At 39.2% G+C, this 26,545-nt stretch overlaps 1 protein-coding gene across 4 annotated transcripts in view; it reads right to left on the minus strand.

Moving 5' to 3' along the window:
• LOC145984219 (post-GPI attachment to proteins factor 6) overlaps positions 1-12,278 on the minus strand; it is a 530,070-nt gene extending 517,792 nt beyond the window's left edge. For all 4 annotated transcript variants that reach the window (XR_014441287.1, XR_014441288.1, XM_083117778.1 and 1 more), the window contains exon 1: positions 12,063-12,278. Coding sequence is in view for 2 of the 4 variants with exons in the window: in XM_083117778.1 (XP_082973904.1) it covers positions 12,063-12,153 (91 nt within the window). In the remaining 2 variants the exon portion in view is untranslated. The remainder of the gene's footprint in view (positions 1-12,062) is intronic.
• Between the last annotated feature and the right edge of the window lie 14,267 nt (positions 12,279-26,545).

Consider the following 26,545-nt stretch of genomic DNA (forward strand, 5'->3'; position numbering starts at 1 on the left):
TCAGACAAAAATGTTCATAAAAGTGCAGTTTTTCGGGTGTTTTTTACATAAGTCGAATTCAATTGTGTGTAGCTTCGTGTAAAACCGTCGTAAAAATATGATTTTTTTTTGTAATTGAACCTTGTTTATGTGGATATATCTCGGCCAAATATAAGGGTACTATCATCTGTGGAACAGTCACAATTAATAATTAATTATGATGTTGCCATCTGGGTAATTGTCAGCCCAATGGTCATGAAATGCATATCAAAATGATGGCCGTGGAATCAAAATCAAACTTTCATATCTTATTCTTGCACACTGTGCGAATTGAAAGCAACAGAGATAATTGTTTTTCTTGGCAACCGGTTCCCGCGCAATTCACATCGTTGCTAAGATAGCATGTAGAGCGTTGCCAAGCGTCGCTGCTTGCCCTTGAAACTCCGCGTCCAAGCAACTTTGATACGGGAAATGAGCCGAAACAATGTGTTGCGCAAATGAAAGCATTGTAGAGATGCCGAAATTTTATTTTGCCACTTCCGAGTTTACATTCCTGCCATTAATTATTGCCTGAACTCCCACATAGCCATAATAATTCTTACGTGCATTCTATCCAGGCAGTCTGTCTCTCAAGTTCGCGTGTTTGTTCGTACGCACTGTATTGAGTGATGGCGGTTCTGTGATTTTTTTGTTGCATGAAAATTGCAGGACGGTAATATCATAGTGGTGCAAAATAAATTGTAGTCGGTGCCAAGAGATATTTCGACCAGGAGAAACGAATGGACGCATCTCACGACATAAACCAAGGTGTCAAGTGCACGGTGGAGTGTTTGGGGGTTACATCAGCACAGTGAAAAGTTATGTAAAGAGAAAGGGAACAATAAAAATTTGCATCGATCCAATATTTTATTGGGCGAGTTTTTCCAAGGTGTGGTGAGAAGAAAGATACACGACTTTTATTTTAATTATCCAGTTCAACAGAATCTATTATGAACAGTATTTTATACTTTTACCTTTCACTCATATTTATTGAAAATTTATTAATGTTTTTAGTCCTTTTGTCTCTCTTAATGAACGCACAACTCCTTGCTTATTACAAGAGTTGCAGCTGTGAAACAGACCAAAATATAAAATCAATATTTCAGGTGCGTTAAATGCTGAAACCACCACCACTACTCGACACGATGATTAATTGAATTTTGCGAGATAAACATAATTTACATGCGTTTTTGCTCGAAATATATTTTATTAAAATGTTAGTTTGCGTGAAGTCTTCAAATGCGCAATTTCTTAAATATAATTTCTATGCGTTGCTATCGCTAGTATGCGCCTCGCTCTGTTTCCCTTTCTTATGAAATCGCTGTACACAGCAGGTGCGTTATTATTGTATACAGAGAAGACAGGATCTCTCGTAGACTTCATTCAAATCGTCCTCGTCGAACAACGTTTTACTCAATATATCTGTTTAAATGTGTGACAAAATAATACTGGGAAAACGATGTTCTCTATAAGTCCACTTTATACACAGGTAGGCTAATCGGGACTGCACTTACAGTTTAAAGCGGGATCCGAACCACTAATGTACCTTCGCCGAGTACCGAAGGAGACGATGTTCATGTGAAGATAAAAGCTAGAAAAAATGGGGGAAAAAACTCCATTTGCAATATGATAAATATTTCATTCATTATTTTATGCTGCGACAATACTTTGGATCGGCTTGACGGAACGCACTTGCGCGATTCTCGCAGCGAAGCGGCAACGCTGTGGAAGTCAGCTGCTGCCCGCAGAGTCTGAGTTTGGTCGCACTCCGCCATACGTCATGCACCCGTTTACCATATTAGGAGTGCGAAAGAAAAAATATCATCTGGAACCATATTTGATGTACACACGCCAAACTTTTGGAATTTGATCAAATGCGTTAATCAATAGTTTTTTGCAATTTCATTGAATTTGTAATTATGGATTTCAAGTTTGCACGTTTCCCTAAAATGTAAATTTTTAAAGTATTTAGTAAAAATATGCATTTGATTTTTTTCTTCAAAGGTGCAAAAATAATCAATCTTCAAGTACACAAAATCTCAAGATTATATGTACAGTCGATTATGAACTGTATGGTGTTAAGTTCCCCGTTCGTCAAAATTGGAAGGAAAAACTACACTTTTCAGTGAATTTTTCATTATAGCAATAAAACAAAGTTAAGAAACTTTTTCAGATAACGCTTATTAAAAAGTAGATACTTGAAGCTTTCCAATGAGGTATACTTGACTTTTTTCCTCCCACGGAGTACAATTTTACAAGCGCGTAAACCGAGGGCTCAATATTTTTGTCACGGATTAGACGCTTGGTGCAAAGTGTGTCAAATCGAGTCAAAACATGCAGCAAACTATACGGGGCTTTTGAGATGCTGTATTAAGTTCACTTTATGCACAGACGCTAAACGGGACTGGACACACAGTTTAAAGTGGTATCCGAACCAGAATGTACGTACCTCCACTGGGTATCTAACCCGGGCCCTCTTGACTACAAGGCGAAGACCTTGCCACTACGCCATCAAGGGGCCCCGATAAGTTTACTAACGGAACAGCTAATGAGAGTTTTACGAAAGGGAGAAGTGAAGCTGATAGGTTGCTACAATCGCGGGCACGGAAAGTTATGCCTCGCAAACTATATTTGCGACAATAACTCGTTGAATTTGCATTTTGCTTATGTTACGTTCCTTTTCTACTATGTGCTATATGCTAATCGCAACAATGTGGTTCAATTCCTGAAACTGATCTTTGATGAGGGAATAACAAAGCATGCCTTACTCAGGATTCGAACCCGGGTTATTTAACTTCGTGGCTAATCCCTTCACTATATAGACTGGAGTTATGAATGACGATGTATATAAACGGAAGCCGCGGTATCTCAGTCGTTAGGGCGTCTGACTACCCATGCGAGAGATCCGGGTTCGATACCCGGCGGGGGAGAACCTGGATTTTTTCAAGCGGCTCCGGCGCCCAGCCAGCGTCGTATAAAGTGTGTACCTGGAGGAAACTCTGGGGGAGTGGTGCTGATCACATCACCCCCACCTTCGGCCGTGATCAAGAATGTGTGGGGCCCTAACCCCACACCCCTATACGCTTTCATGGCGTGGTGCATAGCACAGGGAACACTTTACCTTTTTATATATAAACGGATTGATTGATTGAATTGTTGTTATAAGTCCACTATATGTACAGAAAGGCTAATCGAGACTGGACCTACAGTTTAAAGTGGGATCCGAACCACTATGTGCCTCCACCGAGTATCAGACCCGGGACACCTTGTTTACAAGGGGACGACGCTACCACTTCGCCATCGGGGAGGTCCCTTATATAAACGGAAGAATAAAAATAAACCCTTGAAGAGATGCTACTTAAAAGTATGTTCCACACAGATGTTCAGTTTTTAAAGTTAAGTGGAGCATTCGGATTAATGAAGATTCGAACCTGGAACTCAAGAATTCAATTTCCTTTCTATTTAATATGCCTTAATCTTGAAACTGCTTATTATCAAGGGTTTGAATACATTAATATGAATTTCCTCAATGTTTCGTACACTTTCTTGTTTTCAAATCCTAGACACATGCGATCAAGTAACTTAAATTTCAATAATAAAATTCTGACTAGTCTACGTGAATATCAGCCAAGCAAATTCTGGACTCCCTCAACGCTTTCTCTCCCTTGCCCGCTCTCTTAGAATAAAAAAGTTCTCTGGTTACTTTCGAGATCGCACTTTAATCCTTTATCCAATTGGCGTAAACTAATAGAATTTAACTTCCAGAAAGATCGATCATTTTTATTTTCCAAGGAAGTGATTAAAAAAGAAGAAAAATAGCAGTCCAACAAAAGAGAGAGGTGGAAATCAGAACTCTTCTGAGATTTGAATGCGACGGTTCACAAGAACCTCCATTCACCATAACGAGGTAAAACTATTAAGAAAATTAAGTTTTCTAACTACCAACATTGGGATGAATGCCCTAACGATGTGTCACACTGTTATTTTTGCTCGCATAAAAATCAAGATGGTCATATTTATAGATTATGTAATCAGCCACATCAGTATATGAGTAAATTGAAACACATCCACACAATTTGGTTTGTGCCTGTTAAGCTCTGTGCACACGAGCGTCTATTTATGCAAAGGATATGCGACAGATCCGATGTTCACGTCCAGTCTGTTTGAGGCCTAAGTCATGAAATTCCTTGCAACTGCCTCTCGAGACGACATGCTCTGGATGTGAAACAATGGAAACGAAGGAGTAAACCTATTAAGAACGACCTACACAACACAGCACAGCCAGGCACTTGGAAGTTGATTTAACGGAAATCAAAGAAGTCATCCACGAGTGTCCGGTTCGACTGTGTACACTTCACTTCAGCTTGCAACGTCCTGATGCCTCCCCGGGAATTAAACCCAGTTGTGAGCAATAGTCCCCCGCGACAAGCTATTTGCCTTGAACGCAGAGTAAAATCTAGACCATGCTCCGCACCACTACCATAAATTCCTCTATAATGTACTGAGGAAATTTTCAACAGCATACACACTGAAATCATGAAAAAACAAAGCAAGAAACACAAAAATCAGAAATAACATAAAATAAAGTCCAAGATGGATTGTTTGAGAGCCTTTATTCTAATAGCTGATCGAAAATACTCTGAGAAAAATGATGGGAAGTCTGTAGAAGAGAGATCTTTTTTGAATTTCCAGTGTATGCAATTCTGTATAACAGAGGTTTGTGCTTCGTGTTGTGTGCATAGGAACTCGAAAGTGGAATTCCTGATTGAGTGATTTGCAGTGGATTCTGCAATTGACAATTGTGTAGATAATTGAAATCGTTGAACAAGCGGCGCTGATAGTAACGATGCAATTTTTTTAAAAAAAAGACAAAGAAATGCACTCTTGAAAGATTGCGTGTTGAAGGAACCATGTAATGAACTATAGCTAGGAGGGAAATGAAAGCAGAATCGATTCTGGGAAGGTGAGTGGGATAGAATGAGCTCCGACGATATATCTTTTCATTCTAACAATGTCGACCGTTCATAACTAAACGAGAGTGTCGAATTTCCTTACCTTATCTATTTATTTGCCCGTTCTACTTGCAAAATGTGTGTAGATTGTTTCTTACTTGCATGTGTATGCCTACATTAAATCCACTTCATACACAAACAGGCTAACAAATGAACTAGATATATTCTGGAAAGTGTGATCTCTACGGCAGTGGTTCCCAAAGTGTCGCCGCGAAATGTTCCAATATTTTCACTGAAATTACACTTATTCCAAATATGTGCTTATTTATCTACTTTTTACACGCAAAATGTTTCTGAATTTGAAATGTGTGTTAATTTTTTAACTTAAGGCAAGCAACCTAACCACACTAACTGAGCATTGCAAGTGTTAGATAGGCGTTTATTCAGACTTGAGCGCCCCAGAAAAATCTTGACACACAAAGGGCGCCGTGAAACGAATAAGTTTGGGAAACCCTTCTCTACAGTTTTGTAACCCTACCAGAAATTGAACATAGGATCCCTTGATTACAAGGTAAGAACGTTAACTTCTACCGGGGGGGCAGTTATGCGTACAGATAAATTTAAAACCAAAATGACCGTCGCAGAAAACAAAGACCAAAATACAAGATTTGAGAACAAACCGCTTCTATAACTTTGAGCCATGATGGCTCTTCATCTCGTGAAAGAACCGTTCAGTACCATTGTGAATCAATGTTAAGAGTAAAATAAAACTTTTCGTGTGCATCACTCTATTAAACACAATGTAAAACTAGTAGCCACAGTAATAATATCCTCGAGACTGCTTCGCAGCAATCTCTGATGTCTGAAAACACTGCTCGTGTGCATCGCTCCATAAGAACCCTTGTAAAGGCAAACGCTCGGTGGATCCGCCGCGTCAGAAAGTCTCTCATGTGCATCAGGGCTAAGGAACACTGCATCGAAAAGTGAGAAACTCTGAACGACAGAAAAAAAGGTCACATCTACTGCAAAATGCACTCTAGGGAGAATTTCCTTTTTATACGAGATCGGTGGAATTGTTATCTTTGCAAATATCTTCAGATGCACACACGAGCCTTGGGTGTTAACAAATTATTATAAGGTTCTTGATACAAGTTATCTTCATTTATCTTCCCCAGCGTCTGATAACAAAAGTGATACTGCATGTTCTAATTTAACAAAAGCCAGTCTCAATTTCGACATGCTTTCTATTTCATCCATGTAATATTACCGTACTCGCAAGAACTCAATACGTGGCAATGTAATCAAGAGTTTGCAGGTTCGGTTCCGGGTGCGGACACACATCAATTGTTCGGATCAAACTTTAAATTATAGATGCCGCTTTTATGCACGGATAGGCTAACCGAGACTGGATTTGATTTTGATTTGATTTTTCATATTTAATGTGGCTCTTCTGCCAATTTTGTATAATGAGGATGACTGATGATATGATGAAATTTATGAAAGGACACTAACAAAGAAAACCTATTCCGAAGACGGGATTCGAACCATGAACCTCTGGCGTCGTAGCGCGGTGTGCTAACAACTCCGCCACGGAGGTCGGCTAATCGAGACAGGATCTACAATTTTAAAGAGTACGTGCTTAGCCTTACTGTACATAAAGTGGACTTAAAACAACAACAATTCAATCAATAAAGAGGACGTGCGTCCACGGGGATCGAATACGGGAACCCTTGATTACGAGGCGAAAGCGTTAACACAATGCTCGAGGCTCGTCGAGTGCGTCGGGTGGTCGACTCTTTCGAGTCGTCGGTCAATTTCACCTAATCGTTCATGATCGTCGTTGCGACTAACCTAAGGGCGGAAATGCTATATAAAATGAGAAAATTCAAAATATACGGGATCCCTACATGCGTATCCGTGCATAATATGCGAACTTTGAAAACTTTCATCACACACGGTACGATGCGAGATGCTGCGATGCGCGAGATCACGAGATGAGGCAAACATCGGGAGAGTAATTATGGCCGGCATTGCGAACACAGGGCAGGTGCCTTCTGTGCCTTTACTGCACGGATCATATTCCATCTTTATTTGCCCAGCACGGCAAATGTGGATGTTTGCTTGTCCATTGCGCACGACTATCATTTATTACATGAAAGCTTTGATTCATCATCCTACTTATTCGACTGACTGCAAGCAGCCCTTTGCAGGAGATAACACTGCTGTTCGTTTGCTTTCTCTAACATTAATGCACTTTCACGTAACCTTCACAGCGCATTAATTTCTCTGTACAAACAGCATTATTTCAAAGCCACTTGCCTTCTATTTTCGATATTCCTCTCTTACAATAACGAAACTTGAATTACCTAATGAAAAAATTAAGGGTGTGTGTTATCATCATTAAAAATTCGAAAATTTGACTGATTTGCTTTATTTTACTTCACTTTTCTGCCACTTTCAGCTTATCGCGAAGATGAGTGGTGATATGATGAAATTGATGAAGGAACACTCACAAAGAACATCCATGAAGGGTTTCGAATCCGGGATTCCTGGCGTCGTTTCGCGCTGTGCTAGCCACTCCTTTTTCTCTTTTGAAAAGGAAAGCTTTTACGCGGCAGCTTTCACCACAAATAAAACTCGTATCAATCAACCTCAATTCGAGACTTTTTCATTCATGACAAACACAACGTCCATGTCTTACCCAGGATTCGAACCAAGACCCCTGGCGCCGTATCGCGCTGTGCTAACCACTCTCCCACGGAGGCCGGTTAAAAATTTAAGTTTCCAATCAAATTGGCCGTTATTATATCACGGAGGTTACGAAAGCCCAGTGGCGTAACCAAAGAGGGTGTTTAAGGGATTCGTATCTCCACAGGCAGCCTACTTCCCTTTTAAAAATGCCCTATATATATTTATAGTTTTATTTTGTATTTCTAGTTTCCTTAGTTGGAGTAGTTTTTCTGCCGCTTTTGGCTGATTTCTTTATTAAATTTGTTATTTTCTGCCCTTCTCTGCCACTTTTAGCTAATAGCGACACTGGGGAAGAATGGTGATATAATGAGATGGATGAAGGGACAATCACAAACACATAGGAGACGACAGAGAATTATCCTGGCTGCAAGTCCAGGCGCCAGAGCCTCGTTAGTCTGCAACAATGCAGTCCAGGGTGTACTACGTGGAATTGAAGTTGACATTTGGGTGTCTTTAAGAAGGGCCACCCCTTACACCCTCACTTTTGGCCAATGATGAATGATTAGAAATGAAATGATGGACACGTGCAAAGAAACATCCGTACAGAGGCCGACTAACCCAAAACCTTCAATGACGCAATCGTACGTCGACCACTCAACATAGTGGTGGTTTACTTATGTAAAGTACAAATACAGCATTTTATAAACGGAAAATACGTAATATACCTCGAAATATTTAATGCAACATGATTTTCATGTATAGCATTCCTACAACTGTATTTCGCCGCCACTTAAGACTTCTGCTTCACCACATATGAAATAAAAATATATAATTACATGAAAAATCACAGCCCTGCTAATAATGTTAAAGTGCATGAAAGAGCAAAGTATTCTTAGTAAATAAATTAAATATTCTGAGCTGTACAGTAACAAATACTCACTTACTAAATTACACAAAAGGTTAGGCCATTTTCTCTCTAATGTCATATTATTGCGATTATCTCGAGATAAAGTCCACCAAATTCAATAAAATATTTGAAGCTGTATACATTTTATTCTAGTTAAGCTTTTAAACCGCACACTTTCATTTCCTACCCTTTTACAGACGAACCAGCTATTTAAATAAAGTTCCATTACTTTCCGAACAACCCTTGTCAAAATTAAACGAACGCTAACTTTATTATCGCATATTACAAGGTAAAATACCAACTGTGAAAAAAAAGGTTTTGGCATTAGGAACAATGTAGTGTTCTCAGCGGAATATTTGTAATACAAAGCAGGCGGACAGGCGGTATGGTTTACGTACGAGGGGCCCGCGATCGATACATGGGCGTACCATGTGGAATTCGTAGTGGACGAATACCACGAACGAAATTTACCCGGTACTCTCCATTCAGTTTCCTGCCCTGATTCTCGATTCAACCGCTTTATACATTTTAAACCTTCGCGATAACTTATAAGTCTTTAGCACGATGCATAAAGAGTCGGTCGTATTCTCAATGTAATAAATTTAGAAAGTTTGTTTCACTTTGAAACAAATAAGGATTAATGAATTTTGCCTCCAACTATAATCGAACCGGTGCTAGTTTGTTATAAAGAGCATATTTAAGAGCCTTCTATCACTTAGCCGTGACAAGAATAAACGAAAATTTGATAAAATTCTCGTCAAGTCTCGTACCCAGAACACTCAACGTGGTCTGCACAAGCGTTTTTGACCAAACATCTAGATTATTTTAATCAATTAATTTAAAATATTACAACTACAATGTTTACACTCTCGCTCCTTCATAGTCGGAGGAGTCCCCGATGACGAAGTGCAAATGCTGTCCTCTTGTAATCAAGGGATCCCGGGTTCGACCCCAGATGGAAGCAAATTGCATAGTGATTGGGATTCCTCTTTAAACTGTAGTTCCAGTCCCAGTTAGCCTATCCGAGTAAATTTGAAACTAGCCTCGACAGAGTAGGACGTTCTTCAAAACTAGCGGGGGTGCAATTACTTGCACTTATTACGTTAAGAATGGGTCAATTGAGGCGTTGTTCGAAGTATTGCAAGAAATGTTAACAAATAATACAATCTCTGACGGCTAAAGACTATCTACCATTTCAATGATCAACACTGAAGTTGCAAGGTGATAATTTATAATTGGGATTCTCAGTTCAAGACCTGACGAGAAGCATAAGTTTCAATGTAACTTGATCTTCAAATAATATATCTTCCCCTTATGTTTAAATCATGGCATATGTTGTTCTCGTAAGTCCACGTTATGTACAGATAGGTTAATCGGGACTGGACCTACAGTTTAAAGTGGGATCCGAAACACTGTGCCTCCACTGGGTATCGAACTCGTCATGGCCTGTGTTGATCGCCTGTTAATTTCTGTGTGTTCATGTTGTATGCGAGAAGTCTTCTAGATTTCATCACTTTTATTTCCTCCTTTCTCAAACAGAACAAAACGACGATCTTAATCATTAAAATCTTCAAACAAGTTCCACAAAACCACATCTTTCAAACTTAGGTGCGAGCATCTAGATTCCAATGAGGCTTCCGCTTTTCTAAGAAAGAATGATCAAATTAGTGCAGTCGCTGAACACAAAACATTTTTGCTAATTAACATACGCTAAATACATTTTCAAATTAACACTCGCAAACATAATGAAAGGAAAGTACTCAGTGCATTTGTTACTTCCTTCAAGAAGTGACTTCTTCATTTAAAGTGCCACACAAATTTAACTCTCCCTAACTCTCCAAATTTATCTCATGGGCTCACATTAAGTATCCATGAGTTGTTTCATCGCCCTTTTAAGGAACAGGAAAGGAAAACATCTCCAATGCCACTCACTCACATCTTCAACGAACTACTCGAGAAAAACTCATCAAAACAAAATACTAGAAATAAAAAAGAAGTCCTTCAAATCAACGTTGGGATCTACTGTTCGAACTCGGCAGCCGCTACGAAAAAGCAATCTGAAAACCAATTAAGACTTAACCATTCTGCCACTTTCTGATCGAACGTCTGCCAAAGACATGTTAAGCCTTGTCTGATTTTGGTTCTACATTATTTCTAGACAACTAACGATTAGAAATATCGATTATACTTTACAAGAGCACTATATTTTTCGAATTCATGCACGCGTCGTTATTAATTAACAAATTTTAAATTCTTGTAGACATCGTGAACTTCGAATGAAAACAAGTCACAATTCAGTTTGATTTTTTTTAGTTATTGGAACACTTAAGAATTTATAAATTACTTTCAATGTGACCGTATGAAGTATAACAACAGTTGTTAAAAATTCCACATGTCCGCAAAACATTAGCAGCGGTATCAGTAAGCAATATACATTGCTAAGTGAACTGGTGAACACCATACTATTGTTACCGTAGGCAGGTTTACGCTTATGATTCTCTGTAGTAATTGATTCAAATTTATCCGCACCCTGTCATGTGAATCAATGGGAATAATATTAATATTGAACTAGATACGTGTCTTCCCGAACATGTATTTTGAATAATTTGCAAAAATGTACTCTTCAGTCCTACTGCTTTGAGTAGCTTACGTACATCTGCTGCTTCAAGGGGAGAGAACTAATAAAGAACGTAAACTGAGATATTTCATGCGCTTAAAGTAGCGAATATATCGCCTTCTTAATATCCCCTTGAAGCATGCTTGTTAATCTACACGACGTGGAAACATGGAAATGGTTTGTGAAGGGAGTCAAAAATCCCTTGAGCACTGTATGTTATTGTATAGTACAATCGAAAAGGGCACGCAGACTTGAATTTAGACTTAATTATATTATGCTTTTGACACAGTTTATTCAAGAGTTTCGGACTATCTACCCCCACCGGTAACAACCCACTTACTGCAAAAAAATCCAAGGTTATGATTGACGTTTATGTAATATTTTACCCACCAACTGAAAGCATAACCTGTGTACTTTCAGATACCTGACATACCACACCTTTAAAACATGTTTCGAGCTTATTCTGACACAACGATTTAAGTGAGTTTTGATAATTTTCTCGTACACCGAACGCTTGCAACGTACGAGAATTTAAGTCGGACGAAAATAGCTTGTAGTGCACTCTTCAATACGTTCAAACACATGGAATTAATGCAGTATTTGATTAGTACGTGAAGCTTTAAACTGGTGCAAGGGAGAGCCTGGCTAAAACTGACATCTCGAGTGGTCGTATCGGCGGTTACCGCGCGACAGTGCTGTGTAGGGGGTTGAATTAATAACGACATATGGCTACTATTTACACAAGGCGACACCCCGACAAGAGCGTGTCACCGAAATTATTTGGACATGTAAAGTCATGGTACATATTACAAGGTGTGACATTTAAGCACTAGGGTGCCAGGCTAGGTTCAATAGTTGATCGTAATATTGCCCTTACCTGCTACTCCTGTCTCTCCAAACAGGCTTAAGGTCAAAATAAAAACATTCACGTTAGGAAGCAAACACTTCAACAGAAAGGACGCTGCCATGGTGCACGATGAAATGACGTCATGCGATGCTCAACGACGCTGCAACAAGGTTAGATCGAACTACGAGAAACATTTCTCCGTGCGGCGCCAGGTCTAGCTTAGCACGCCCGATTCAACCGAGCAGGCGCGCCGATAAACCACTGCCCTGACACGTGCTGCCATCCAGTGGTCTTTTGCCGCTACTAAAGCCGATCGGAAGATTGTGCAGGGGCAAAGAGCGTGTAGATAAATCACTCATTATCGCATTCGATTTTCACGTCTTAACCAAGATTTTCGTTATTTTCCTTGCACTGAAAATGTGCATCAAAGATAACAGCAACAATAATAGACAGCAGGGTACTGTCATACGAGATAAATCTAGCTTTTATACAGTGGCGCAACCACAGGGGGAGCAGGGAGCATTGCCCCCCCCCCAACCTTGGTCGAAAATTAGTTCTAAGGGGGGAGAAACATTGACGGCCATGTGTGCATGCAGGGAGCAATTACTGCCCAGAACTTAAAATTTTATGCAAATTTAAATACTTTTCGTAATTTTTTCCCCCTCCTTTTCTTACACTTATCAAGTTCAGGACCGTAGCTAGGTGACGGCGGGAGACGGCCCTGGGTTCTGAGTGAAAAAGAGGTGTAAAATTGATTGATTGATTTTTTAAAGTCTACTTTATACACAGATAGGCTAATTGATACTGGGCCTATAGCTTAAAGTGGGTTCCAGACCACTGTGCCTCCACTGGGTTTCGAACCCGAGATTTGTGTTTGTTCGCTGTAATGCATTGTAAGTCACCAGACACAGAAATGAGATTTGTTTTAATTGATTTTGTTTTAAATGCATGAATAATTGTTTTGAGGAAAGCGAGCGTGCACATTTGAGAGCCAATTTATGTAATTTTTGCTGTTGGTTTATTTTCTATTTGATATGCTTTATTTTACTTCGCTTTTTGCGCCCTTTTGGCTAATTTTGCGAAGATGGGGATGAGTGATGATATGATGAAATTGATGAATGGACACTCACAAATATCCATGTCCGGGACCCCTGGCTTCGTAGCGCGAGCTGTTGGTTTATTGTGAGATGGATGAATTGGTTGTGTAATGTATTTAAATAATATATGCTGTATATAATATGTATTAAGAAACTTCGAATACGTACACAATATAGTGTCCACGTCACTCCACGTTGCATATGTGTGAAACATATATCGTGCATGAAAGCTATGTTAATGTAAAAAAGAATTATATAAAATATTTGGAATGCATTTATCAACATTTTCAGTCTTTCAAAAATAGTTTATGTGCTTGTTTTCCGTTATTAATGTGAAATTGAACGTGTTAAAAAAATTCAAATAGTTTGTTTGAACACAAATGCTTTAGCACAAACTTCTACCCCCTTTTTGAGTAATTTACGAGGATAATAACGTATTTGATACTACCACTACTAATAGTAATAATAATGTTGGTCCTGGGTTCGAATCCCGGCTTGGGCATGGATGTTTGCGAGTATCCATTCATCATTTTCATCATATCACTCATCCCCATCTTCGTATATTAGCCAAAAGTGGCACAAGAAGCAAAGTAAAATAAAGCAAATCAATAATAACAATAACAATAATTATGTTATAATAACAGTAACATTATTATTAGTAACTTTATTTTATTAACATTATTTTATTAGTATTATTTTTATTACTTTATTATTATTATTATTGGTACGTAAATCCTGGTACTTCCCCCGCCTCCGAACAAAAATTCGTGGTTGAGCCTCTGCTTTTATATTCAGCAAGTTCCGATAATAAATCAAGGGTTTTAGGTTGCAACCAATGCCGTGCCCAAGGGGGGTTGGTGGAATTCATAACCCCTCCCTTTGGCCTAGTATTCCTAAAATAGGAACCTCAAGGACAGAAAAAGATAGCAAATGAGAGGTGACAACAACAAAAAAAGTATATGTAACCCCCTTTTCACGGGCGCCCGCAAGGAGGGGGGGCAGATTCCTGGAAAGAGTTAATGTAATTCGAATAGTTAAATTGTAGCGATATACATATTGTTTTCTGTGACTTACAGGCCGTAAGTTATACCAACTCTTATTATTATTATTTGAAGTAGGGAAGCTTACAGTCTATTTTACACTGATTATCTAACTATAAAAAACAGCTTATTTGTTCTACATGAATTAATATGTAAAGTATACAATTATGCAAATTGTATATAGATATACAGAATATAGAAATTACTAATATATGTATAATTTTAAAAAACATAAGAATAAAAGTAGTAGTAGTAGTAGTAGTAGTAGTAGTAACAATAATAGCAGTAATAATAGCAGCAATAATAACAATAATAATAATAATAATAATAATAAAAAGTTTTTTGACTGTCACCCTGAAAAAAATTCCTGCGAGCGCCCTTGCCTCTTTTAAAAAATCCTGGGCACGCCACTGGTTACAACCAAACAAAATTTACTACAAGTTTCGATCTCGAACGAAAGGGGAATGCACGCACCGAAGTACTTTTTCGTTTAAAGTACCCTTCATGCATAGATAAGCTAATCGGTTTGATTCGAATTGATTTTTATTTAGCGTCGCTTTTTTTTATCACTTTTGGCGACAATGAAGATAAGTGATGATATGTTGAAAACCTCACAAAGAACACCCTTTCCAGGCCGGGATTCCAACCCGAGACCCCTGGCGTCGTAGCGAGATAGGCTAATCGGGACTGGACATTCAGTTTAAATAATAATAATAATAATAATAATAATATTTTATTGTCATTGAGCTTGTACAGCAATAGACAACGTCAAGAACAAAATACATGTGAAATATATTATAAAATAATATAAATAATATAAAATATAAAATACCAAAAATATAAAATTTTTATGTTTAAGTTGCACTAAAACACAATATTTTTAATTTCAAGAAATTCTTGAGTTGAGTACAATGGTGTAGCAACTAAACAGTAATAATTGAAGCATTCCACATTTCAGTGAATGCGAGAACAACGGATAAAACCTGTTGTATGTTACTGGACTACAGTAGAAACAACAAAAAACCTTATGCAAACACAGTAGAAATCTTTTTGCAACATCCGACCTTATGACTGGCCAGCTTGTAGCCTGTAGAAGCAGCTTGATTTCCCTGGTAACTCAGCACATTCCCAAAAGTGTCATACAGCGTTATTCGGTGGAATGCTTCAATTATTATAAACAGTCAATTATTATCAACAGTCAACACCGATATATTTAGAACTTCCACCGGGAATCGAACTCGGAACCGTTCTCAACAAAGGCTACATATCTCAGTGGCAGATCCCTTAATTTTAGACGTCAAGAAAGCATATTTTAGACGACAAATATGGGAGCGCGATGGTCATGTACTCATAGAGATTTCACACAGAAGCGACGGTTGTGTGAAATCATGCCGATAGGGTGTGAAATGTTGCCATTAATTTGGTCGTTCTCAAGTGGCATGTGGCACGTGTCGATGTGAAATGTCTCTTGCGTAAATTCACGATTTACGGTCTCCTCGATGGCGTAGTGGTAACGTTGTCTCCTTGTACTCAATGCAGTGGCGATTTCTCTGGGTGTGTAAGCCGTGTGTCAACGCCCAAAGGAAAATGAAATAAAGAAGAAAGTATCTGTACTTTTATAAATTACGATTTTGAGCGTTTTTGTTTTAATTGTCAGTTTCGAGCGCCCGGTAGTTTTCGAACGCGGCGCAACGCGCAGTGGTTGTCAGGCAGGCAGATCGGTCCGGGACGGGCAAGACGTTGGCGAGGAAATCTAACGTCTTACCACTGCCAAAACATAGGATGACCGCGCATGCGCACCCTGCCACCCACCACCATGGTTAGCTTCTCAAGGCGTTGTATTTGATCCCAACGATTTGGCTTTCATTCACCCCGCGTTCCGCGTTGTTTTGCTCGTGATTGTTGTGCATTATTTTTTAAACGTCTGGTGTGAAGTGATGTGATTATTTTAAGATGGATAATAGTGAAAGTGTTGTGCAAAAGTATTTAAATAATTCATTTTCTTCGCTTTCGTATTCAGAGAAGAAACAAGTGATTGAAAATGGTCGACCATGTCCGAATCTCACGATGTCAACATGTGTTAAAGAAAAAAGTGGTGCTGGAAAAGGTTTTGAGAGACATTTTCGAAAAGAACTCTATGAAATTTCAGACTATCTTTGCGGGTGTGATGTGGTGAATAAATTTTACTGTTGGACATGTTTATTATTCTCAACTAAAAAAGGTGTTTGGAATTATCAAGGGTATGCGGATTTGAATCATCTCAATACTGCAGTGAAAAAACACAGTGAGTCTGAATTGCATCTTTCTAGTTTCTTTAAATTTAGTCGTTTTGTTGCCACCCTTACTAGAATTGACGTTCTTTTGGATACTCAACGAAAAGCTGAAATAGGAAAGAGTTAAAAAAGAACAGGGAAATATTGAAGAGGTTGATTAACGCCGTCTGCTATTTAGCAAAGCAAGAACTGCCATTCCGAGGCCATGGGGAAAATGTAGCATCTCTAAATAAGGGCAATTACGTGGAATTCCTTATTGCAAGTGCCGAGTTTGATCCCTCATTAAAGAACATTTATTAAATTCTACAGTTTTTCGCGGTACTTCGGCAGGCATTCAAAATGATTTAATAAATTCAGTTTCGGATGTTCTGAGAGATGAAATCTACAATGAAATTCAAAACACAGACTTTGTGGCTATCATGGTCGATGAAACATCAGACATTAGCAATAAATCTTAGGTGTCAACCGTGTTACGTTTTTTTTCGGCATCACAGAAAAAGTCATTGAAAGATTTCTTGGATTTCATGACATGAGCGCCGATAAAACTGCAGGAGCTCTTTTTAGTCACGTGACTGAAATAATGGATAAATATAAGTGTGGGGATAAATTAATTGACCAGACATACGATGGATCTTCGGTAATGAGTGGCCATTTGAATTATATTTTAATATTTTAAATGAAGTATTTACTTCATTTAAAATAATTTATGTAATTTAATGTTTATCTAAATATTTATAAATTTACACCAAAAATATTCGGAGAAAATTTGTAATATTTGTTCGCAGAAATGAGAGGGGGGGTTAACATTCCTTTTTTGCCAACGCCTTAAGTTCAGGGTCAGAAGACGCCACTGACTCAATGGATCCCAGGTTCTATTCCTGGTGGAGGTACATAGGGGTTTTGATTCCACTTTAAACTGTATTTCCAGTTCCGATTAGCCTTTCTGTACATAAAGTGGACTTAAAACAACAAATGAAACAAATCAAATCAATTATTAAATTCATGATTTACTGTTGGATTTATCTAATTCGGCCATGAGATAAACAACAATAAACTAACGTAAATTTAGTTCCATTTAAAACAAGAGATAACTTCTTTGGAAAATGCAGTGCCGGCCTCTGTGGTGAAGTGGTTATCACATTCACAGCGCGCTACAACATCAGGGGTCCCGGGTTCGAATCCAGGTCTGGGCACAGATGTTCATTGCGAGTGGCCCTTCATCAATTTTGTCATATCATCACTAATCCTCATCTTCGCTATTGGCCAAAAGTGGCAGAAATGAGAAGTAAAATAAAGGGAATTAATCAATTCATCAATCAACTAATTAAGCAGTGGCGTCTGCAGAGAATTTTATTTGGGTGTGCGAAATACTAGTTGGTTATTGTTGTTGTTTAATTAATATCACTTATTTGTACCACTTGGTTAACCGCGATGAAGAATGAAAGGACAACGGAATGGAAAACCAAGGAATTTACACGAATCGTCTGTGATTTTTGTTATTTGGCTTCGATTTTCTACCACTTTTGGCTAATCGCGACGATGATTGATGAAGGACACAAAGGACACCAATACCCTGGTCGGGACTCGAACGTGGGATCTTCTGTGGGGGAAATCGAAAATCGGCCAATTAGTGCGCTCGGCCACCACGGAGATTATGGATGATATGACTGCACGTGCATGGGCGTGTCTCTTCAACCATTTAATCTAATAGCCATCCATCATCGTCGTCGTGTAACCTAAAGGAACAAAAAAGCGACGTAAAATCGAAAGTCTGCATGTGAATCTAAAAAGCCATTTGTTTTGGTTTTGATGTTAGGTTTAAAGAGTGTGCAAAGCAGTGGACAAATGACAAACTACAAACACTATAAACAGTAAGTCAAATCGTGAAATTACTTATTTGTTTCGTTTAAAAATATGTTGTGGAGTCAATGTGGTGCCCTAATTCCGAACATTGCCTAAATAGTCCTAATTGCGAACACATAAAATTGAGAAATATGGTCCTAATTGCGAACACATAGAACTGAAAAAAATCGTAAATCGTACTTCTCACAAAGTATGAGAAGTTCTAAGTCCAAAGTCAGAGAAATGTGTTCGCAATTAGGACTCAGTCCTTCGAGGTTATTCCTGTTCAGGCAGCAAATGTTCGCAATTAGGACTCAGTCCTTCGAGGTTATTCCTGTTCAGGCAGCAAGTGTTCGCAATTAGGACACAGCCCTTCGAGGTTATTCCTGTTCAGGCAGCAAGTGTTCGCAATTAGGACACAGCCCTTTGAGGTTATCCCTATTCAGGCAGCAAGTGTTCGCAATTAGGATACAGCCCTCCTAGGTTATTACTGTTTAGGCAGCAAGTGTTCGTATTTAGGACTCAGTCCTTCGAGGTTATTCCTGTTCAGGCAGCAAGTGTTCGCAATTAGGGTACAGCCCTTCGAGGTTATTCCTGTTCAGGCAGCAAATGTTCGCAATTAGGACACAGTCCTTCGAGGTTATTCCTGTTCAGGCAGCAAGTGTTCGCAATTAGGACACAGCCCTTCCGAGGTTATTCCTGTTCAGGCAGCAAGTGTTCGCAATTAGGACACACCCCTTTGAGATTATCCTTATTCAGGCAGCAAGTGTTCGCAATTAGGATACACCCCTTCGAGGTTATTCCTGTTCAGGCAGCAAGTGTTCGTAATTAGGACTCAGTCCTTCGAGGTTATTCCCGTTCAGGCAGCAAGTGTTCGTAATTAGGACTCAGTCCTTCGAGGTTATTCCCGTTCAGGCAGCAAGTGTTCGCAATTAGGATACACCCCTTCGAGGTTATTCCTGTTCAGGCAGCAAGTGTTCGCAATTAGGACTCAGTCCTTCGAGGTTATTCCTGTTCAGGCAGCAAGTGTTCGCAATTAGGACACAGCCCTTCGAGGTTATTCCTGTTCAGGCAGCAAGTGTTCGCAATTAGGACACAGCCCTTTGAGGTTATCCCTATTCAGGCAGCAAGTGTTCGCAATTAGGATACAGCCCTCCGAGGTTATTACTGTTTAGGCAGCAAGTGTTCGTATTTAGGACTCAGTCCTTCGAGGTTATTCCTGTTCAGGCAGCAAGTGTTCGCAATTAGGGTACAGTCCTTCGAGGTTATTCCTGTTCAGGCAGCAAATGTTCGCAATTAGGACACAGCCCTTCGAGGTTATTCCTGTTCAGGCAGCAAGTGTTCGTAATTAGGACTCAGTCCTTCGAGGTTATTCCCGTTCAGGCAGCAAGTGTTCGCAATTAGGATACACCCCTTCGAGGTTATTCCTGTTCAGGCAGCAAGTGTTCGTAATTAGGACTCAGTCCTTCGAGGTTATTCCTGTTCAGGAAGCAAGTGTTCGCAATTAGGTTACACCCCTTCGAGGTTATTCCTGTTCAGGCAGCAAGTGTTCGTAATTAGGACTCAGTCCTTCGAGGTTATTCCTGTTCAGGCAGCAAGTGTTCGCAATTAGGGTACATCCCTTCGAGGTTATTCCTGTTCAGGCAGCAAGTGTTCGCAATTAGGACACAGACCTTGGAGGTTATTCCTGTTCAGGCAGCAAGTGTTCGCAATTATGACACAGCCCTTCGAGGTTATCCCTATTCAGGCGACAAGTGTTCACATTTGAGAAAATGAGAGGATAAAATAGGATTCTAAAAGAGGAATTTGCATTTTTGTAATAATTTTAATGAGCAGAACAAAATGGGTAGTTCTTACAAAGCATTATGAAAGTTTGAGATTCAAGGGAGAAAGAAGAAACTAAGTCAGTGTGTTCAACATGCTGTACCCTTCGCCGGGAGGTGGAGGTGATTATACTCTATCCCGGGAATCTCTGGAGCGAGCGAAAGAAAACACGTCTCTGCGCAAGAAGTGACACGAGACGGCTCGACCAATGACCACGCAAGAGGAAACGGGATTGCGTGGAAGGGGTTACCAGCAGTTACCAGCCTTCGCAGCAGCGTGTACCGCTTCGCTCCGCCCAAACTATTTCTCTGCCGCTATGCGCGTCCTTGCTTCACAGATTCCCGGGATAGAGTATACCAGCTGTTAACTGCAGCGTGAACTACTTCGCTCCGCGCACTCTCTATCATTATGCGCGGCCTTGCTCCACAGATTCCCGGGACGAAGTATAGATTCTATATCGGGGCCTCGGTTTCAACACTGAACAGCGTCCGCGGGAGTAATAGACGGGCCGAAGGGGTAGGGGGAGAGGGTTGGGGAACAGAGAGTCCCTTTCGACTTCATTTTCCCGTAGAAAAAAGGACAATATAATTATTTCGCCCAATTTATTCATAATTGCGCCCAAAATGTTTGATTCAGCAGTTGACCTTTCTTGACGCTTCTTTCAACTTTGTACAGTCACGGACACTTCTGGGTTTTAACAATCCCGTTAACCTTCAACGTTATTGTTACAACCCAGAAGTGTCCATGGGTGTACCTACCCTGTTGCTAATTAACATTTTTAGGAAAATAATAATAATAACAATAATAAATTAAACCTACAACACGAATCGAATGGCCAACTCGTTGTCTGAGGACTTTCAATGGTAGACTCGCATCTGACCAAAAAAGGATACAACCTGAGCTTGGCGTTCCTTTGTGAGTGTCCTATTATCAATTTCCTATTAACCACTCAACCTTACCGTCGCGATTAACCAAAAGGTGGAAAAAAGCGACTCAAAAGAAGAAAATAAATACTAATTCAATCATAAAACAATATTTATATTCGATCAAATACAGTGCGTTCAGTTTGGCTCGGGGCCGAGATAGCGCATAACTGCAGACGGCGAGGAATGACGTTACATATCGAAAATGCCGGCATCTGCGCCATAACTCGCGGTCTGCAGTATTTTGTTGCAATCAAAACTCTTGAGGCCTATCCGATGACGTCTGGTTTGGATTGAGTTAGTGTTTAAAGTCCACTTTATGCACAGTAAGGCTAATCGGGACTGGACCTACGATTTAAAGTGGGATCCGAACCACTGTGCCATGTTCCTCCACCGGGTATCGAACCCAGGACCCCTTGATTACAAGGCGACGACACTACCACTGCGCCATCGTGGAGGCCCGATCCGATGACGTGGAGGTAACGTTGTCGCCTTGTATCCCGGTCTCGATGCATGATGGAGGCACATAGAGGTTTGGATTCTGCTTTAAACTGTAGTCCCGGTCCCGATTACCCTACTTGTGCATAGAGTGGGCTTAATACTCTAACCTCTCGTTCCGCTATCATGGGTCGTTTTTGATAATTTTAATCGCCTTCCCTTTTCTTTAAAATAACAATTAAAATATGAGAATTTAACTTCTTTTGAATAGTCTTTGGATATGATTTTTTTTACAGTAGAAACTGCACTTCTATTTTTTTAATTAAAAATTGGCCTCGGAAACAATAGTCTGTTTAGTCACCTCTCCTACGTGTTTTAAAGCTTCGCCATAAATGTATATTTGTGTTACTTGAAAATGCCAGATTTCATTCATGCATGCACCGATGCTTCGCTACTCTGTAATTTGTTTGCCATGCACTGCATAATTCTAGAATATATCTGTTTTCAATTATTTCTCTTACAGGACAAAATTAAATTGGGTTTGAAACTGCTGCTATGAAAAGGGGGGCAGAACGGGTGTACTCATTATTAGTTATGAACTGAAAGATAAATATGATCTGAATAGTTGATACAATGGTTCTTCATTAGCATGTAGTCTTAATTAGGGACTATCCATTTATATTCTTCTCCTCTAATAATACGTTTTGATAGAGCACATCGCGATTAAAATTTCTGTTATTACTGCAATACTTTTAAGCGATTTGATTGGTTGTGAGGTCATGAATGGGAGAGCACCGAATACAAGTCCCGCAGTAGTTCATGACGTCATTATAGGTGGCCAGCTTCTAGAAATAACCAGAATATTCGAGATCTCAAAACTGGTTGCTACATGAAGTAGCTATATTGTTCGTTATATTACGTTGCTTTTCTTCCACTTTTGGCTAATCGCGACGAGTGATGATTGCATGAAATTGATGGACGAACTCACAAAGAACACCGATGCCCGCAGACCGGGAACTTTGGTGGCGAGATCGAAAGCTCACCACTTAACATGCTTCGTCATCGAGAGCTGTGAAATGTCCGGATTTTCTTACATTTTGCGAACGTTCGATTTCTAGCCTCGTAATTTCTTGGGTGGTTTCTACTACAATATGATGTTTCTTGAATATACTGCAATACTTATATATTGCGGAACACTTGACAGTTACTACGAAGTTAACTGGTAAAGAGTTCCCGCAAAGCTGTCTCATTGTCACCATGTTAAAGCATAGGAGCATCCTCCCAGTTAACTCCAAGGCTCGACCAGGCCCGTACCCAAGAGGAGGGGGCAAGGGGTCCATGCCCCCCCCCCCCCCGAGCCATGATTTTTTAAATGCAAACCTATAAAAACCTACAAAATAACATGGACGATTTTTAAGATTTTGCAAGAATTTCGATTTTCATCTTTCATAAATGAATGTGTTTTTTCTGGAGAGAGGCAGATCTCAGAATTCTGCAGTCTACTATATTTAGTAATGTTAGTTTTATAACCATTTATACGAAGCTACTAAATGTTCCAATTTGGTCGGGACAGTTCACCATTTTTACTCCCTGTTTTGACTTTGTCGAACTGCAGTCTTGATGAGAAAATGTCCTTTTTGTGTGGTTAATTCACATTCAGACATGTTCTTCATTATAAGGATCATTCCATAGCGTTGGTGGTCACATTCAAGGTACGAATTCCCATGGCGGAAGGGGGGTCTCCCACTAACCATCTTGTTCTATTAAAACTTTTTCCCATCAAAATTTTCCGAAGGTAAGAGTTTGTGTCATAACAACAAAGATAAGCAATTGGTTTTGTCTTCAAACATACTTTACTAAGAATAATATGATAAACACATACAAAGAAGGAAGAACAAAGAAAGACGTCTGCCTGTGTGTGAATGTCTCTTGTTCTCTCTCTCTTTTTTAGGGTTGGTAACAGCATGGAGATAAAACGTACTTCTGCAGTCATAGATAAGATTTTAAAATCATATGAAATTGGTCTAATAAGGAATGGAGCCGTAGCTGCGAAGGGGGTTGTCCCTGGAATACAGAAATTAGACCGACCTGTTATTTCTCCTCCATTTCTCATAGCACTTACATGTTAATTTCATAAGAAACTAATGTCTTCTTAAAGTTCTCATTTTTTGTCCCTCCACCTAGTTATCTTTAATTTGAAATCGAGTTTGCAGATTTGAACAATAACACACACTGCTTGAAAGATGATGATGTGGGATGCACAACCGACTGTCCTTTATTAGCCACATTTCTTGAATGCTAAGTTTTCTTTTCGTCGGATTGAACGAAAAAGAGTAGGTACATAAAATTTCTACAATGTCTAAGTATGCCAGCTACATCTAGGTAGGGGGAGTGCAAATTAGGTGCAGGGGGATCTATTCTTGTCCTGGGCGCTGAAATCTCTAGCTACAACTATAAGGAAATATTTCCTTTCGAGAGACCATTAATAGATTTACACCGTTATAGAAACATAACACAATAAAGGTATGAAAATGTAATTATCATTATTAATAAAAAGCAATAATTAAATAATATCTCACATTTACCAATCTTCTAATTTCTAGGCATTTTGAACCAGTTGTTAAAGGAATTAATTTGCTAGTTTATACATGTAGCAAATTAATTTGTTTATATATGTTATGTTTATAAATATAAATAAATAAATTAATGATATTAATTACTTAATAATTTATATATATATATACAGGGTGGGGCAAAATAATGTTACCACTTATATGGTGTTTTGGTCAACGATGGATTGGTCAGCGTGGTCCACTACCATGGGCGGCAAGATCACCAGACCTCAGCCCGTGCGATTTCTGGTTATGGGGGATGGTAAAGGAGCGTGTTTACGCAACAAAACCGCAGGACATACAAGACCTTAAACAAAGAATTTCGACAGTGATACGCTCTATACCGCAAGACATGTGTTCAAGGGTTATGAACTCAATTGTTAACAGAATGCTCAAATGTATTCACATTTCTGGTTCACAGGTTGAAGAGGTATATTAAATGTGTATGTTTCCCTTTCGGTGGTAACATTTTTTTGCCTCACCGAAACACCATATAAGTGTTAACATTATTTTGCCCCACCCTGTATATTTATTAATTTATTTATTTATATAACCATGGTTTTGGGCTTGGTCCCCCTCAAAAAAATCCTGGGTATGGGCCTGGGCTCGACCACATATCCCCCAAGCTAACATTTTCCACTTCAAGCACTGGTTACAGTACACATTTCCGAAAGTAATTTCATTGAAAAAGTAACTGCTGCTTGTAAATGCATTGTAAGTAACTTCTTATTTCCAAAATCTAGAAAGGTTTATGTAGAATCCCCAAAGGATTGCCAGAAAACACTAAACTTGGGATCGAAGAATACTCGTCAAGAATACGAGTTCCAGCACAGCGGCATGCTGGTTAGGACAGGAATTCTTGCTTTCGTTCTGTTACCCAGCTGGAATTTTCTATTGGTTCCAATTGAAATTTCAATTGGATTGAATTGGAATGAATCGGATTCTATCGGATGCCTAATGTAGGTATCGGACGGAATGTATTGGTTTCAATCGGACTCTCAACTGAAACCAATTGACAAATCAAGACAATTTCCAATTGTAAGTTTGTATATATCGTAGAATCAATATGTTATAAATTCATTTATTGACTCAAAGCATAGGTAGTTTAATTCTTGACACCAGATTTCCTGTGATTTAGAAGTTTTCACATGTATAAAGGAAGAACATTTCAATTTATGACTGAAGCAGCATGTTTTTCGATATTATATGTGTGTGTTAACACAATGAAGCTACAGAGTTAAAAACGTGTTTTCTGTATGTGAAAGATTTTCTAAGTTACAAATTCCACATGCTTTACCAGAAATTTATTTTAGTTATTTTATATGATTTCTCAATTGCATTTAGAGTTCTATAGATAAGAATTTTTCATAAACAATATATTGAAAACAATAAAATACTTTCCAATCAATAGAAACCAATTCATTACAATTGACCAATAGGTTCAAATTGGCCAATCAGTTCCAATTGACCAATCAGTTCCAATAGTGTCTAAAAACTCATATTGGCTATCAGAACCAATTAGAAAAATTTCCAATTGGGTACGCTTTTAATTATGAACGAATAAATTTCAGATATGGAGCGTGACGATCCAAGCGCATCGAAGGTATCGCCTGGTTCATGCCATCTCAACTAGCCATTGTCATGGTTATGGTACAGTATGGTGGCATGAAATGAAGCCCGATTACACACCAAATGAACAAGTTGCATATTTTGCATACGTTTCCAATTTCATACTTGCATGTAGGCAATAAGTTTGCCGGTTATTCTGCAGGCGCAGAATGGACGAAGGGGGAGAAATCTACTCTACTTGTTCTTAAGACTTTTAGCGGGCCAGACACCACCCTGAATTTCATTTCCTTGAAGAGAAAGGGCTGTTTCATTATACAGGGTGTGACATTTCATGTCTCCCATTTTCAAAATAGCATAACTGATTCATTGTACAAAGGCACATCACGCTACGATGCCAGGGGTCCTTGGTTCGCACAGTGGCCTGGGCATAGATGTTTGCGAGTGTCCATCAATTTCATCATGCCATCACTCATCCGCATCTTCACAAATTAGCCAAACGTGGCACAAAAAGTGAAGTAAAATAAAGCAAATCAATCAATCATTGTACAAATAAATTACATGAAATGAACAATGTTAGGCCTGATATAGTCTTGAATTTACAGTTCAGACCTTATTATTATTATTATTATTTTAATATTACACCCTTGAGATGCCCTCCATTAGCGTCAGTGCATTGTTGCAATCTTCCTTGTACACTGGTCATTACTCGCTGCAGTGTCTGGCGTAAAATGAGCAATTTCCTCACAAATCAAATTTTTGAGGCTGCTGAGATCAGGAAGGGTAGGATGTAGCCTTCAGATACCCCCACAAAAATAAGTCAGGTGGAGTAAGGTTGGGGATATGAAGGGCCATCCTGTTGAAATCACAGGGTCTCGATATTCCAGTTACGTGTCAA

This window comes from Lepisma saccharinum, chromosome 2, assembly GCF_977018435.1.
Source record: "Lepisma saccharinum chromosome 2, izLepSacc3.1, whole genome shotgun sequence".
Lineage (NCBI taxonomy): Eukaryota > Metazoa > Arthropoda > Insecta > Zygentoma > Lepismatidae > Lepisma > Lepisma saccharinum.